At 39.8% G+C, this 16926-nt stretch overlaps 2 protein-coding genes across 2 annotated transcripts; one reads left to right on the top strand and one right to left on the bottom strand.

The window, feature by feature from the left end:
• Positions 1-2653: 2653 nt before the first annotated feature.
• On the bottom strand, positions 2654-5826 carry LOC118791226 (protein shisa-1-like). Its single transcript, XM_036548522.1, has 3 exons — positions 5812-5826; positions 3532-3752; positions 2654-3209 (listed from the first exon to the last, which is right to left on the bottom strand). The coding sequence occupies exons 1-3, from the start codon at positions 5824-5826 to the stop codon at positions 2654-2656; spliced, it is 792 nt and encodes a 263-aa protein (XP_036404415.1).
• A 2266-nt stretch (positions 5827-8092) lies between these two features.
• Positions 8093-15256, top strand: LOC118791081 (uncharacterized protein C8orf48 homolog). Its single transcript, XM_036548341.1, has 6 exons — positions 8093-8534; positions 8680-8891; positions 9922-10062; positions 11415-11644; positions 12717-12869; positions 13325-15256. Exons 2-6 carry the CDS (start codon positions 8702-8704, stop codon positions 13433-13435), a joined length of 825 nt encoding a protein of 274 aa, XP_036404234.1. The 5' UTR covers positions 8093-8534; positions 8680-8701; the 3' UTR covers positions 13436-15256.
• Positions 15257-16926: the final 1670 nt, after the last annotated feature.

The raw sequence follows: 16926 nt of genomic DNA, 5'->3' as shown, positions 1-16926 counted from the left end.
TTGAATAGCTACAATGAATGACACTGTGTACCTAAAAGTATGTTCTAACCCACATTGTAGCTTGTTTCACCTTTGAAAAGATGGGTCTAAAAAACAAAGCTAATTAAAGTCTATGCCATTTTTACAACGTTGGTGTGTTTTACAAACATACTTTAACAGAAATAAGCAGCAACAGACAAACAGCATGCCTGTACATGGAAGAGTTCTATTGGACAGGACCTCACAGGGATAATCTGAGCAACGATTGGAGACATGTCCCGATGGTCTCTCTCCCGTGGATGGGATATTTTTGTTGTGGATATGTGTTTGCATGTACACGTGCAGTCAAACCCACTATATGAAATTATAGACGATTGCTTGCTATTCATACCTGATCTCTCTTTGTTTGGGTCTCTCTGACACCAATCAGATTGCAGGTAAAGTTCCTGTTGTAGTTTTACCCTTGTTAAGATGAACATTGATATTGAATTTAATATCAGTCCAAAAGAAAGTACCAAATGTAGTGTGTGAGAACCAATCCAGATAAGTCTGTAAATATCCCCCAGAAGTTGTCATGTTCAAGTCATAATGCCATTTTGTTGTATGCAACATAAGACTTTGGTATTTAATGTTAAACTCATGAATGGCTAAAATCACCAAATCCTTACTGATTGTATGGCAACATTTGTCTTTTAAGTGGAAATGGTTGAATAAGCCACTTATCTTAATTAGCATCTATTTCCTTGTGTTTAAAACCTCCTGCTTATCTCTATAGGATTAGCTTTGTCATGTAGCACACCTTTGTGATTTAAACCCAACAACCTTAAACTCAAAAACAGCGGGGGGTTAAACTTCATGTCCTCCCAATGACCCCATCCCTGTTTGGTCATGACTTAAAATGAGAATCAGTTAAGAAGAATTAAGAAATTAGCATTTAACTACATATGTAATTTATAAGCAAAAAGTATATATATGTTCATGTAGATATGGTGCAGTGGAGAGAAAAACACAAACCAAAATGGAAGAGCTAAAAGAAAAGTCTTCAAATACATGTGTTATCTTTAAAAGTATTAACCTCTCTCAGGCCTTCTGATCAGCCAGTAGCAAGATAAAGGGCAACACTGCAGATAAATACCACATTGTATTGATGACTACGTTTTTTTAGCATAAAAATGTATGAAAGTGATTGTTCAAAGAGAACTGATATAAGATGATACTGATAAAGAAGTGGAATAAAGCTACTGGTATGTGGGACATATAAACCATGTGGCTTGATCAATGACTTGTTATATTCGTTATTAATATTTTGCACTTACATGTTACACATACTTCTGCATTCTACAAAATAAAGATTAAAAATAAAGATTAAGTATATCTAAAATAAAACCTTTGAGAGGTGCCCATTATGGGGAAAGTAGTCAGATGCAGTTTATATATCTGGGTGGAAGTACCAAGCATTTAAAATTAGTCTCATCAGAGATGTTGATTTGGCACATACTTGGCATATTTTTAAATGCTTGACTTCTTCCAGACCACTTTAAATCAAAATCAGGCTCTAACTTTTCACACTAATTAAGCTGTTAGAGTAAATCCATAACATATTGTCACCCCCTGTAAGTTTATGAATGGGCTATTCACTAACTGGTTGTAGGTGGCTTGATTTTAAATTTATTTTAAATTCACCCCCGCTCCATTTCCTGGAGCTGGGTCCTTGCATGCCCTCGACTTTCACACTCCACCAAACCCATCTCTCAAGGGATTAACACAAGCAGCTGGGCTCATTCCAGGAGTCTCCAGGCATAAAGAGATAGTGGCCTCCCTCTGTTACCCCCTGCCGCTGTTCTGCTGACAGAGGAAACCCCCCACACCACCCAACCCCCCTCCACACACAGGCATAGCCATAGACATCTGGCCTGCATCACAGATAAAGCGTAAATGTTTCAATCTCTTTGGGTTTTCTCTCACTGTCAGAACAGTACAGACCACCCCACTACTTGAAATACTACAATCTTCAATCTTGGAAATTACAAATTTTTTTCAAAAAAGAAATTAAAAAACTTTCAAGGACAGAGGCCCAGTATGAGATACTTCCCTATATATACATGGTATAAACAATTTTATTTTTCTGTTAAACTTGTAAATTGAGCTCACACTCTAGTTCTTTCCAATACAGAATGCCTGCTCTTGTTGTAGTGCAAGTGTCATAAGGAGGCACAAAAGACCAAATACATTCAAATATGACACTTTATTTAAAACAAAGGTCACACTGAAATCAGTGAATAGACATTTTACAAAAATGGTACAAAACACTGTGCCCTTCTTTTCAGAAGAGGCAATTATAACAGTAGTTTCTAAATATTCAATTCAATATGAATGTTTCTACATGTAAAAAGAAATCTTTCTCTTCATTGCAAAAATAAACTGGCATTAAACAAAACACATTACTAAATCCGTAGCATTTTAAATGCCTCATAAAACACACAGCTCATTAAAACAGAGCTGCAGGTGAACCACAGACACAAAAACATGCTCTAACAGTCTACAATGTTGCCATGATAGCAACAAGGCTACCTCCAATGTTCCATTGCAAACAGCACTGTGCTTTGACAGGTCTTGCCACTGTTTGTCTATCATACTATCTAAGCTTTTGCTGTCCTTACTTTATCAGTGGTGCTCACATGGGGATTGCAGGATATATCGGCTCCATGTGCATGGGGGCTTGAGGGAAAGAATATGCCTCCTGTTGCCCGTAAGTGGTACGGCCATCCAGGTATGCAGGGGTCATCAGCACTGCATGCTCTGGGGGAATCCGGTAGCTTAGGAACTGTGGCTGGAAAAAGGGACCCAAGGGCTGTGAAGGGGGGAGGTATTGTTTGCCCTGAGCACCTGGCGTGGGGTATCCACCCCTTCCCTCTGGTGCACACATGCTGACAGTGCCCGTGGTGTCCTCTGTCCCCGTGTCGCCGTCATTCTGCTGCCTCTCTGCAGAACTTGACCCGGGGCTGACTCTGTAGGGGCAGGGCTGGGGCAGTCCATCCGAGGAGGCCCCAGACTCCAGCAGGTGGCTTTGGATTGGTGCTGATCCACTCTGACAGTCTCCTGGCTTGGGCCTCAGGCACTGACAGCAACAGATAGCCACGATGGAGCCAACAAGCACGAAGGACAAAAACACACTTGCCACAATCAAGAAAGGCATGTATGTGGGCACTGAGGAGAAAAACATGACAGCACTTTATCAGAAGCTGGAATACTACTTCTCACTCTCCTACTAATTTTATTTGCACCAGTTCTCTTAATCCCTGAGGAACCCCAGACTCCAGTATATGCTTAATTTAAAACCTCCCCAAATGCTGCTAAATGCCCACTGAATTCCAGAATTTGGTTTCCTCTAAAAAGCAAGGCAGTTGTCCCTTTTTTATCCTGAAACTACAGATGCTCAGACAAAGTAGTATACACTAAGCAGGACGGACACCGCTAGCAAAATACAAACATCTAGCAATCTAAAACCTATAAATTCGCATAGGCTTACCTTGTGAGAGCTTTTTGTTGAACTGCATATCATTTTCGAACTCGAAAAAGTTGTCGTTGTCACAAGTCGTCTGATCCAGCCTTGCTTCGACGGCGGTGCAGCAGTACCGCAGCGTGCAAGTCCCACAGCAATATTTTGCGTCCTGGCCATCGTAACGTTCCGGACACTGGAAACCGTTGTGCCAGATGTTGTAAGCATCAGCCCAACCATGGCAATACTCTCCCGTACTTGCTACTCCAATTAACTGCGGTCCGGAGAGAAAGAAGCACAAAACGTACATTACAAGAGAAAGCGGCATAATGACTATACTTTCCCAAAACAGAGGTTCCGCAATTGAAAAAAAAAACACGTATTAAGTTTTCTATCCTTTGAAAGTATTTGCTGAATAGATCTAAGACACAAAGGACGGATGTAAGACAGAGTCACAGTCTGAAGCGACACTCGTCAAATGACACGAGACTCTTGGCCCTCACCTTTTGCCCCTGCCTCTACACATACATACGGTGGGTGGAGCTCATTAATGAACGTGTCGTAAAGCGAATGAACTACGGCCAAGGATCCCCTACTTTGGTCAAAATGTAACGTACAACCAGAGGTGAGCTGAAGGTTTTGAAGATAGAATTGTTTTTAACCACTCAGAGTACTCATCAAACGATTCAATGGAAGATTTTTAAAAATGTCTGATAGAGATGAGATCTATTTATTTGGGTCGTGATCGACTTGTACCAAATTAGTTAACCTTTTCTCATTGCAGAAACCAGTTAACCTGTTTTATTACGATCCGGGTTTTTAGTCGGGATGTACTGTTCTTCACTGGAAGAACTGTTGCTGTCAAGATAGACTTTAAAAACTTTATCTGAGCTTTTCAATTGAACTGAATTAAGATATTTATTTCTTTCAAGCATCTTTCCTTAATTTTCAAAACCCCTTACACAAATGAATAAGGAATATCCTATCCTAAATCAGTCTAAACCTACAAAGTTTGTAAATATTGGTATATAGATTTACAAAATATATTTGTAAATATATTTTCACATGTGCAGAGGAGGACTGCCTGAATGAAGGTTTGAATTCTTTAAGGCTGCAAAAAAAAAATAAATAAATAAAAATAATGGTGGCAGGTGGCAATGAAAGGGAGATGACTGGATCATGTGTAAATTATTGTCATTTAACAGATGCTCTTATCCAGAGCAACTTACATAGGTTATAGTTGGTACATGTTATCCATTTATTCAGCTGGACACACATAAAAGATATTAACATTCTCATTTGTCCAAACAAACTGGCAGTCCATCTAATTTTGACAAGTCAGCTTGGTGCAACAGAATGTCAAACCACCTGTGCAAATGAGTCTCCTCTGTGGGTGCAGCCCAACAAGTAATAGTTGCATGAACTGTTGCCTTCACTTGGTACTTTTCAGTCCAGGGGCGTCAAGGACTTGCAGGGTGTCTGGATAATTGGGAGATTTAATGGATTCCAAAGGCAGCAAAATGCATTTCGGTAGACCTAGGGAATATGTCCAGCACAGAGATGGGGAATTTAACTGCAGAGCTGTCATTCTGAGGCTTTACTACCAACCATTTGTTTCAGTCTCCCTTCGGACTGTCTGAGTATGTGGGACATTAGTCAGTGTCTCTGGATTTCATGACAGTTCATTTCACTTGTATTTATTTATTACTTCATTTCATCTTGTATCTTGTGGTTGTAGCCACGTAATGGTGTCCTTTCTCAAATATTTACCCTTTAATAATATGTTATTTAAGTTATATTTTGTTAATGGAGAGATTTCTGGGTGAGGGTGTGAAGTATCCCAACATGTCATACCTTAATGTGATAGGGCTTTGGTTTATGACTTTTTTCCAGTTGAGCTGATCACCAAATATATTATGCTCTATTAACCATTACACATGTCAACCTTATGGTATGGAGCATGTATTTATCCCCATAAAATAGTACAGTAAAGGCATTGTTTTAGAGAGAAGAAATAATGTACCAGTTTCATCTTTTTATTTACAGAATTACAGTCTGCAATGATATCACTATCTATGAGTTTCTGTAAAGTGATTATTCAAAGATTCCTACGATGTATCTTATCGGTACATCAAAAAGCTTTCAAATCCACATTTTGCCATTCTAAGAATGTGGATCATGGATCATGGATTTACTCATTCTATGAGAAGAGAGTAAGTAAAGAATTTAATTTCAGAAGCCATTATCCCTGAATGGTGCCTGATCCATTAGCTGATAATTAAAGGCTATACACTCTCAAGTTAAAATGCATTTAGCAAAGCAAGTCAAATTACCATAAGAGCAGCCATTGTTCATCCGAAACTGAATGTTAATCCCTGGCTACTTTAGGGTGTAGACCAGCGTTTCCCAAACCTCTCCTGGAGGACCTCTTGTCCTGCATGTTTTAGATCTCTTCTTGCTCCAACACAGCTGATTCAAATGATCAACTCCTTATGGACTCCTTATGAGCAGAGAGAGATCTAAAACATGCAGGACAAGGGGTACTCCAGGAGAGGTTTGGGAAACGCTGGTGTAGACAATTTATTTAAAGATCAGTTTACAGCACGAGAGGACTCTTGTCAAGTTCTTGTCTGTTCAGTCAACATGTGTGGGTAAAATGGAGTGAGATGTTGTGAGATCACACATACACACACACACACACACACACACACACACACACACACACACACACACACACACACACACACACATATTTTAGTAGATATCATCAAGATAAGTCACAAAATTAAACTGAGCCTATAACCTTGCCTGATGTTCCTCCCACTGTGAAACATTATAAGCAATGAAATAATTGTTTTCTGTCTAAGAGTGTGTGGGGCTAACTCCCTGGTGCTGACCCTAAAATTAAAATCTCTCCTATCTCTTATCAAATCACACCCTGGGGCCAAGAATCCTGCTTTTTATGATAATAAGACTATCAGTGGGGGACCTCCCCTGCAATTAGGGGAGTAGGGATGGGCCACCCCCTCCCTCATCTACAGAAATATCCAGGAGAGACTGGAAATAGAGGAAACCTTTGTCCCTAAAGGGATCTAGATTTTGTTTTGCTTTGTTTTGTTTGGTGGAGGGGGATGGGGGTGGGGACACTATGCTGTTTCAACAAGCAATCTTCATTTATAAACAATTATAAACATTTATAATCAAAAAAGCGTGAAACAATGACATGCAAACTTGACCAACTGACCAATCATTGACCAATCCTTACAGCCCAGGCCCAAGTTCGAGTCTGTGCTGTGTCACTAGCCACCCTTTACCAGAAGCTGTCTTCATTCTGGTAGGACAGGTTCTGTCAGCCAGGGTTCCCTCATTCCCTTGTTTATTAGCACCATCTAGCGATTGTGAATTAGTTGGATGGCATCACTGGAGATATGCTAATCCTCTGTTTACTATCTGCCCCAGTGTGGTGCACTGTGGGACACAGTAGTGTGAAAATGGCTGTTGGCTGTGTATAACTTTTAAGAAGAATTGCATTTGAAATGCTCCAGCACTCCTGTGTGAGTGTAGAGGATGTGATGGTGTGGCACGCTTAATGCAGAAAACAAATGGTGAAAAGGGGGAAAAAGGCATAAAAACCCATACTGCTGTTGTAAAGCACAAAGAGCTTTTCAGCAGAGGAAGTCTGTGTATGTGTGTTCATGGTGAGGGGGTGTGGTCTGCAAAAAATCTATATTTCTATGCATTAAACATTTATTTTAAAATATTCTATAACTCAGCACTGGACATGTGTGCAAGACAGAATAACCATTCATTGGTCTTTGTATGATGCATCTAATTTTAATTTATTTATAACAAATTAGACACAGTTTATTCCTTCAGAGTGGAACTTAAACAGCTTAATCTGAAAATGAAGTAAAATTCTGGGTGCAGAGGATTTTATGGCTGTAATTGTGTCAATGCAGCTGTTAGATCCAAGAGATCTAACAGCTACTTGCTAAATACAGCAAGTGTACATAAAGGTATGTGTATAACATAATTTTATTCCAAGGAAAGCTAATCCACTCACTTATTTTATTCTTTATACTTATTTCATCAGGGCAGGGAAACAGAAATCAGTTCAACTTGGGTGATCCTCTAGTAGTGGGAAGGTGATGAAAAAAGTTACATGAAGGCGGACTGCTATCCAGGCAGCATATCAGAACCAGCAGAGTTATTTAACACAAACGCCCTCATTCAGTTTGTTCAGGGTGTTTCCTTCCATGACCACAGGGTGACACCTATGGTGATACTGAAGTCTGTTTTATTAGTCATAATGCTCTATTTTCTATCTATCTATCTATCTATCTATCTATCTATCTATCTATCTATCTATCTATCATTTCATACTCGAAGCTATACTAAATAAATCACTGTACGTGGTCGAAGTAAATTATTTATTGATAAATGAGTCATGTATTTGCTTGCTTGCTGTAAGCTGGTGGCGGTGGCTTGCGCGACGTTCACTGTTACAGTAGGAACTGAGTTTCTGTGGAAGAGGCGCACCACCAGACCATTTTCTGGTCGTACAATGGTTCTTGCAGTTTGTTGTTGTAGCAACCTCTTGTGGTTTATCTATAAGCGATCACGCATTGCTTAGCTAGCACTTCTGGGCGAGCTACATAGCCAGACCGTTAATTATTGTTAATTATTGCTTCTGATTGAAGTGAAGGAATCCTAGAAAGCCGTTGATGTAGCTCGCTCATAAACTGCAGTGTCGGAATATTGTTTTGTGAACGAAAGACACAATTTATTTTTAGGGCTCCAAGGCAACTGCCTAAGAGCGTGGCAGAAGTTAGCAATGCTGTTTCTGGTTAACGTTATAGTTAACGTTAATCTACCAGCTAACGTAACTTACATCACGGGTAGCTAGCATATGGATTTTGACCTACAGCAAATAGCTTCACTCTAATTTATCTACGTTTCATGTTGTGATGGGTATGAAAACTGCTGCTAAGATAACTAATTAGCAAGCGTGCCAGTCCTCGTACGTGAGACATACTTGGGGTTAACTGTACAAAAGGTATTTAATACTAAAACGTCTCTCAAAACGTGCAGCTAGATAATTCAGTTTTATAGAGCTGGGTGTCTCCGTTTTATTTACCCTAGCTGCTATTTTGTTTTCTGTGGACATCACTGAAGGTAACCAAGATTGTTCCCAACTGCAGGACGGATGTCACGTAGCCAAAAATGAGCCTGGACGTGGATTCTACTGGAGACCAAAAACTGTCCTTAATTTATGAGGACGACTCTTTTGAAACGTGGCCAAGCAGTGATGACAACAGCAGTACTGTGACAGAGCGTCCAGCCACCGCTTCCCGAGCTATCGAATCGCAATGGACAGAATCCTACAGCAGTGACTCATTTCTGTCTTACCAAGGTAGAGAGTAATTCCTAGTCGCAAAATAGATCTTTAGCTGCAGCCTCACCACGAACAGGAAATCTGTAACCTCTGAATCTGGTTTGCCAGTTATGTCTGCAGTTTTCAGCCACGTTCAATTCTGTTTATTACCAAATTGCGTTTACGAGTGTTAGTGCTACATGTAAAGCGGACAGGGTAATCAATACTTGAGTTCACGACGAGTGAAAACATGACCCCATTGCTTATGAATTAAGTCAAAAACACATGCTAGGTCTGATCTGAGAGTAATCATCTGTCGTCTGAGGTCATTGAAGTCAAAAGAAACTATTCTATAATGTCTTTGCAGTCCTGTTTATCTGTGGGGTGAGGTAATTGGGCGATTGATTTTATATAGAAGAACCCCATAAAAGAAAGGTGAAAAGGACATTTGGTTGGAGATATCCACCATCACTTCTATAAAACTGACTCGATAATTTGTCCCTTTTTGTTTTATGAGGCATTTTAAAATGAATGACATTTTGGGGAACATGTGTAAAGATAAATTATCTCTATACCTCTGTCATTATCACCGTTATCTACTTAGCCAGTTAGGTGTATAGAGGGCACCCATGCCTCATAAGAGTGATTATTTCTGGAAAGGTCAGGCCCTTGAAAGAGAAGCTGAAAACATGAATAAAAAGTCAGACACCATATCTCCCTCATAGTAACAGCATAATCACTTAGATCAGGATGTAGGTCAGCTGCAGCAAACTCATTTTAATATAAAAAACTGAACATTTAATCAGAACATCACATTTTAACTGGGGAAGTAAATGTTAAAACAGTTTTGTAATTGATCTGGCACAATTTCATATGCAGATGTAGTAGTTCCTGTGTAGTATCTTTTTATTCATTTATACATATTTAAATTTTATTGTAGTCAAACCCTGAAACTATATGTGTCTTTGTTGGACTCCTAAACATTTAAAAGAAATCACACATTTTAAAAGATGGAGGAAAACAACAAGGCCGTCACTTGTTTTCTTTTTGGGGTGTCTCTCATTGTTAGATGAAGCCTTTGAGCAGCGTGATGAAAATGAATGCGCAATGGAGGAAGAGCTGAGAAGGAAATGGATTGGGATCCTCAGGACTGAAGCCCCCCTCTCCAAGCCTCCCCCAAAGCAGAGATCAAACCCTCATCTCTGCAGAGGTGTGTCATAAGCGTTCTCCGCCGGGGTACAAGCAACAGAACAAAGTCGATTCCTTTCAAATGCCACATCAAAGTGCCTCCAACCTCTCCTACAGATCTGTGAAAGAAATTACGCCTTGCACATTATTTTCCACATACCGATGGGCTTCTGAAACAGGTTTCTAGCTAATTGAAATTCAGGCATACTGGGTTACAAGTCTGGTGATATGTGCTGTATGTTGTTAAATTGTTTTTCACTGTATTACAATACAGACCTAGTGTATACATTCCAGACAATGTGTATGTGTATACCAGTTTTTCTGTTGCTAAGTTTGGCAGAGGCTAACTGCCAACTGAAGGAGGAAAATATGTTACTGCTTCAAGAGCTCAGTGGATATTGTGTGAGAATTTGCTTTGTTTTTACATAAACTGAGGATATGTGCAGAAAAGCATAATCAAATGTCCAGCTCCACTTTTAGGACCACATAGAACAAAAATTCTTGTTTGGTTGGTAGGGAGGTGGTCATATTGTGAAAGTAAAGTGAATTGCATGCCTATAATTCACTCCACTTTCACAGTATTCACAGTTTTCACATCACAAATGCAAGCATTGGGATTCTAATGGCATGAAAGAGCCCTTCCTTGGCCATTCAGTAAACAGAGGGTAGTAATCCTGTTATGTCTGTAAACATAATGGCTTAGTGTTCTGAGTCCCCACAGAGAACAAGTTTTGTCCTCACTTCAGATTGCAGCAAGAATCCAGTGTCATTAAAAATGAAGGTGTGAAGAAGCACAAACTGAAGCCCAGAATAGTGTGCAGGACATGGGAACTTGTAGTAGCAGTTAATATGGAAGTTGTCTTGGATGTCTCAGTACTAGAGACAGTTGAATTAATTTCTGACGTGAATGTCCCACATCTGCACATTTAACTTTGAGCAGAACTTTGTTCTGCACATTTGACTTTGAGCACAAAATGGACTGACTACCATTGATTGCTTATGAAGTGGTATATTTGTAACTGTATTTTTCTTGTTACTAGATGTAATGTCAGGCACCCTCATGTTTCAGGGGAGACACTGGTGCAGTCTTGAACAAAGACAGGAGGGCCTAAACAGCAATGGTGTTTTACTTTGCTGAAGTGTGATATTTGGCATTGATGGGGTGTGTGTGTGTGTGTTTTTTTTTAAGAAGCTGTGTAATTTTAACAGAGACAGAGACTTTTATGCGGCTGTGGTGTCTGACACTGGCTCAGTGTTGAACAGAGACACAGGAGAGCTGAAGTGCCAGTGGAGTCTAACAGGTTGTGATCCCATCCTCTGATCTTCCTCTGTGGTACAAAGAGGCTGACTGCACTTCCTTTTGTTGTCTCACAGGTAGTGGGAGACTGCGCCCGGAAGAGCGTGTGGCTTTGAAGGAGTTCTGTCGAGGGAAGATCAGACAGGTACAGTCTTGGCAGGAGACGGACCCTCCTGCCTGCTGTGCACAGCGGAGCCAGCAGACGATGTCCTATCCGGAGCAGTCAGGAGCGCTGGCCTGCGGCCCAGTGCCCAGACACGTTATCTCCATGCTGAGGCTGAAAAGTTTCACGGAGGAGATGAAGCAGGTAACCTCCCTCTCTGCACGTCTGCAAGTGTACAGGCAGGTGTCTTCAGTCAGGCCCCCCCCCCCCCCCCCCCCCAACTCCATTTCACACTGAAAATCAAATCCAGGCTCCCGGGTAGCTCAAAGGTTATGGCACTCACTTTGACACATGCTGAGCTTCACAACCCTTGTTCAATCCCAGCGGTTTCATCCACCAACAATGACCGGTCGCCCACAATGGTGAGAACTCAGCTTTGTTCCTCTGGGAATGGGCGTGGGTACATTGGCAGGGGCTCCTTGTCTCACTGCTCCCAGGGATACTGTGACTCACCAGGCACCTGTGGTTTGTTTGGATGATGACAGTGAAGCCACGCACATCCTCCAAATGGCACTTAGCTCACTGTAGTGCACTTGGGGAGAATCACAGTGTGAAAAATAATTATGGTTGGTGTATGAATGTATCAGAGGATTGCATTTGCTATACCCCAGCACTTATGCTTGAAGTGTACAGCACAGTGGTTATCGCAGTAAGACAAACATAAGATCCAGTTGGTGATTCTAAGATAGGGCTGAACTGGAAAAGGAAGAAAAAATCAAATCCATTGGTCTTACAACCTGAAAAACGTAACGGCAAGTGAAAATAAAACTGTTCACTGTTAAATAAAGAAGAATAAAAAAATCATAAATGAAGGCAGTATTCTGCAACTTTTTAGTGAAGTACCATTGGTGATGTGATTCATTAATTGTATACTGTACAGGTCCAACTTCATTCAACTCACAGAAAATAAAGCCTATGTAATACTTCCAGTCTCTGGAAAGATTTTATGTTGTAAGGTGATGCAGCACCTCATTAGGATTAAATCAATTAGAAACATTTTTAAAAATCGACTCATCCTTTGTTATTTATTCTACAAACTAGTTGATGAGCTTTTGTTCTGCACCAGCGCTCAAGACTTAATTAAAACAGGAGTGATTATTAACTCCAAACAAGATAGCAATTATTGATTGTCTTGTGAAGATCTGAGGTCCTGAGAGACTTATATTTGTGGTGTGTTTGTGTTCCCTCTGGGGTGTGTTTCTTTGGTGGGGTGCAGGCTGTTATGGCAGAGCTACACCAGCCCTCTCGCTGCACACCGTGCCAGGACAAACTGGCCAGGCTTGCCCAGGACACCTTTATCAGGAAGAAGAGGACCCAACTGCAGTCTAGGCTATTGCAGGAAAAACTAAACTCGCACCTCTGCAACAAGGTATGTGTACTTGTGTGTTTGGTTGGAGATCAAGAAAGACAGAGAGAGGATGAGAACATGGAATACCATTTTGTATCCAGGCTTTAATGGAAATGAGAATATTGAGAATGATGTAATTGTAACAGTCTGTTTTTCACAGTCACAATGGCTGTTTCTCTTTCATAAAACCTAGACGCAGTCATGCAATACCGCTTTCACCACACAAGCTCTGATAAGCTGATTGGAATGTCTCCTTTTGGCTTAAACCTCAGAATTTCCAAAAGAGCGTTGAAGAGTAACCAGCAATCTAATGTAGTGTTTTCAGATTTATTGCCTCCATAGTCTCTCTTCAGAGATTTTTAGATTTTACTGCCACTCAGTGAATGGAGTACATGTGATTAATGAAAACTCAAATGGGGCTTCAGAAGTAATGTACAAACAGCTAGTAAATATATTTCTGTTCTTTGATGTGACAGGACTCTATATGCCTGGTTGGAGAAGTGCTGAGGGATATTCCTAAAACTTCCGATGACCCCAGCAAGATCTGGCAAGCTTTACTGGCAAAAGAACCATGGACACCCCAGTGAATTCATGGAGGGGTCACACTGCACCGATGTGAATGTGAAAACATTTTGTCTTATAATTATTTATAACACATGACTTTGCAATCTGCTGCCACCAAAAGATATGTAATTCCAAATATATGTGTCTTTATATTTTATGAACAGACAGAGGTGCCTGCCACAAAACAATGAGGCTGATTGGTTTAAGCTCTCAGGGGTTCCATCCAGTAAGACATTTGCAGTGATATTTCAGGTTTTATTTGTGTGCTTGACATCAGTGTAATGGCTCAGATAATTGCATTCCTTGTAATAATTCAAACAGAATCTGGTAGTTCTAGTCTGATTATACATTTGCAGAACAATTTTGTTTTTTCATTGCAAATGACATGATGTATAATTACCAAGCAAACTCATCAGAGCAATGATGAGCAAGGTTTTTTTATTATTACACGTTTTGAGGGTATGAATGAGGACAACAAATGTATCTAAAATAGCAGTTCCTGTCAAAGAACATGTTGTACCATCTCATTATCTGCTCACAGCAAAGGCTGTCGGTAATGAGAAAACACTACTCTTTTTACTTTGTTTTTACCCAGTGGAAAGTCAAACAGCTAGAACTAAATCAGACCCCAAGTTCAGTCTGACTACAACTCACTGTACATTTCAGGAATTAATTTATATCTCTTTTATTTGATACTTGAACATCATAAGGTATTTGCTATTAGCTGAAATGAATGAACGAACAAGTTGCAAAAAATAAATAAAGGTTAAAAAAAACTTGATTAAATTGTTCTTTCAAAGTTTTGAACAATGGACACTGATTAAATGAAATCTACACTGGGATAAAAAAACAGGCACAAGGATGTATGTGCAGTGGGAGTTTACTTTGAAGCACACTTTGAGGGGGTGGCAGAAAAAAATAAATAGAAGCCTTGCAAGACTTGTGCTGTAAATTTATTTTAAGATAACCTTTCAGTACAAGAGAACTTAGACATGTAGATAAGAAATCTATGAGACAGACATACTGTACAAGTGTCTATATTTTTATAACTACAAAGAAAGTTTGGCTTGACAACTGTAAGAGTTTGTTCTGTTATTTTGAAGCATAATTATAAATTAAGAGCTTTGATAGTAAGTACAAGTGGTGTACATACATGTTCACATATGAGTGTCAAAATGAACCAGGAAATGATTATGAGGGAGGAATTAAAAATACTGCCCAGTGATTAATGTAAATATAGTATTCCTTGTTCACAAAACAACCCTACAAACTAAATACTGTTGTTCAAATGGAGCTCACAGTAAATGTTGCATTTCTGTATTTGTGTTGCTTGCTTTTTAATACACACAACACAAAAACCACATATCAAAAAGTAATATTTCATTCAGTCACACTTTGCGTTAAGGTTACCTCTATAAGACCTTGATAATATATACATAACACCTTTGTGAGCATGGTGTTACAAAGCAGTTATAAGCAGATGTTGTGTTATGATGGCTGAGAGAATGATGCACCATGTTTTAATGTGCATGGTTTTACATAATGTTCTATTTCAGTCTACCATCAGCAAGCACTGAAGTGGTTTATGAATGCTGTATGATGTAGTAATGCCATGCTTGCAAAGGTGTTGCATATGCTCTATGTATGCACGCTTCAAATGCGTGACTCATTTTTTCTGTCTTTATTTGCACTTTTTTAATTGTGACCTCTTGGTATTTTTTGTTGCAAGAAAACTATGGTCAAAATCTACATTTTGATGTGTTTAAATACTTTAATAATATTGGATCAATATTCAGTTTCATTGAGTTAACTTTCAGTATTATTTAGATTTAATTTTAAATATTATGAAGCCGATAGCTCAATTATGTCTATAATTGAGAGATTAGTTCTGAACTGCACCAAAAGGTCCAGCACCAAGTGTTGTCCTAGTGATGATGTAAGGTGCATCTCCAGTACGATGACTCCATTGCAGCTCCACTTAAAAAAAGGAAGAATAGTGTCTCACAGCCCTGTTTTCAGATAAAAGCACAAACCAAGTTGAGCATGTGCTGCTTCTGGGCACATAATAGCTATGAGACTGAATCTTTGACTATGCGATGAATAATCAATTGCAGTGATCAGAATTGGATTCCTTGTTAACTAAGAAAAATGAAGACATACAGTGTTGTAGCCTCTCATCAGTATTCATGAAGGAGAGTGAAGATACCAATATTAATATTACTTTCCCTGCCTGAAATTGTCATTGAATGTAAACCTGTTTGCAATTAATCATTTGCACAGAAACAATTGGAGTTTAAATGAAGTGCCTGGAGGGAAAGCATGGGCCAGATATGTAAATATTTGATACTGAGACGCACAGAGCGTTAGAATTTGAAATGATTCCAAATGCACATATGTAGTATATAAATACAGTTGAATAAATACATACTGAAAAAGTGAGATCCTGTAATTATTAATCATTGAGTTGAAACAGGAAGACTTATCTGGAACCTACACTATTCATCAGAGCTTGTCTGTCAGTCATGGGGGGAAATATTGGATCCGTTCTATATAAGGTTTGTTTTTAGATTTTTGACAGGATTTTTCCTTTAAGTATCTTGTCATAATCCATGCCAATCCATGGTCCAAGATAAACAACTGCTTCAGTGTCTCAAACTTGATACCTCACTGTTTAATGTTTTGTATTCACTCATTATCTGGAGAGTAGAATTAATACCTCCCCTTCCACCCCCCCCAAGAAAAATATTTCACTGACTGAGTTTCGTCCCAGGGTCTGGTCTCTCCATGCCCTTGCTATGATCACTTTCATACTCCGCTTGAGCTCTCCTAAGTTTCCTGCTGTGGAGCTGTGATCTGTGACAATGGAAAGTCACCAATGACGCAACAATCACAGCGCAGGCTAGAGCCACCACCACCATCAAAGCAATGATGGACGAGGAGTCCTCATAGTGTTTGGGGATAAACACGTTGGTGAGATTGGTCAGGGGGACCCCCTTGTCATTCGTTTCCAACAGGATGGGTAAGGAGCCAACTTGTATTTTGGGCCTCATTTAGATGGTTTTGCTGGGACAAAGCAGAGAAAGAGCAGTGCTGTGTAAACAAGTTTTTCTCTTGCTGAAAAGATAGGGGAAAAAATGTATGTCAAGGTTATGTTCTTTCTCCTGGACAAAATGGTGACAGATGAACACCTAGCAGGTCACCGTTTACCAAGAGCACATCTCAGCAAATCTGCGGTCCCCCTTTTCCAGAGCCTGTTCTGCTGGCAGAAATTTGTAGCCTTTGCACCGGTCCTGTTCAATTGTCACGAAGAGAGCCACGCCGCTGCTTTCAAAATGAACATAAAATGAGATTTCGGTTTTGGCGGCAAGCCAGTTCTCCTGTTATTAAATCCAGAGTAATAAAAGATGCCCAGAGTCACAGGAGCTTTATTAGAACAATGCTCCACTTTTCTCCCTGGTTATTTCTCTCTTACTGAGGACAGGTCCTGTGTGCCTCGGAGGATTCCTCCCTCTCC

The sequence above is a fragment of the Megalops cyprinoides genome, chromosome 16, assembly GCF_013368585.1.
Source record: "Megalops cyprinoides isolate fMegCyp1 chromosome 16, fMegCyp1.pri, whole genome shotgun sequence".
In the NCBI taxonomy this organism is placed as follows: domain Eukaryota; kingdom Metazoa; phylum Chordata; class Actinopteri; order Elopiformes; family Megalopidae; genus Megalops; species Megalops cyprinoides.
Note: the sequence above shows the minus strand (reverse complement) of the source record. Positions and strands in the feature narration are given on the sequence as shown.

What these genes read in the sequence shown, in the direction of transcription:
- LOC118791226 (XM_036548522.1), bottom strand. An exon ending in GAGTTCGAAAATGATATGCA is followed by an intron (nt 3,210 to 3,531) that starts GTTCAACAAAAA and finishes CTTCTGATAAAG; the next exon opens with TGCTGTCATGTTTTTCTCCT.
- LOC118791081 (XM_036548341.1), top strand. Translation starts at nt 8,702, where the DNA reads ATGAGCCTGGACGTGGATTCTACTGGAGACCAAAAACTGTCCTTAATT. An exon ending in AAACCCTCATCTCTGCAGAG is followed by an intron (nt 10,063 to 11,414) that starts GTGTGTCATAAG and finishes GTTGTCTCACAG; the next exon opens with GTAGTGGGAGACTGCGCCCG. An exon ending in ACTCGCACCTCTGCAACAAG is followed by an intron (nt 12,870 to 13,324) that starts GTATGTGTACTT and finishes TTGATGTGACAG; the next exon opens with GACTCTATATGCCTGGTTGG.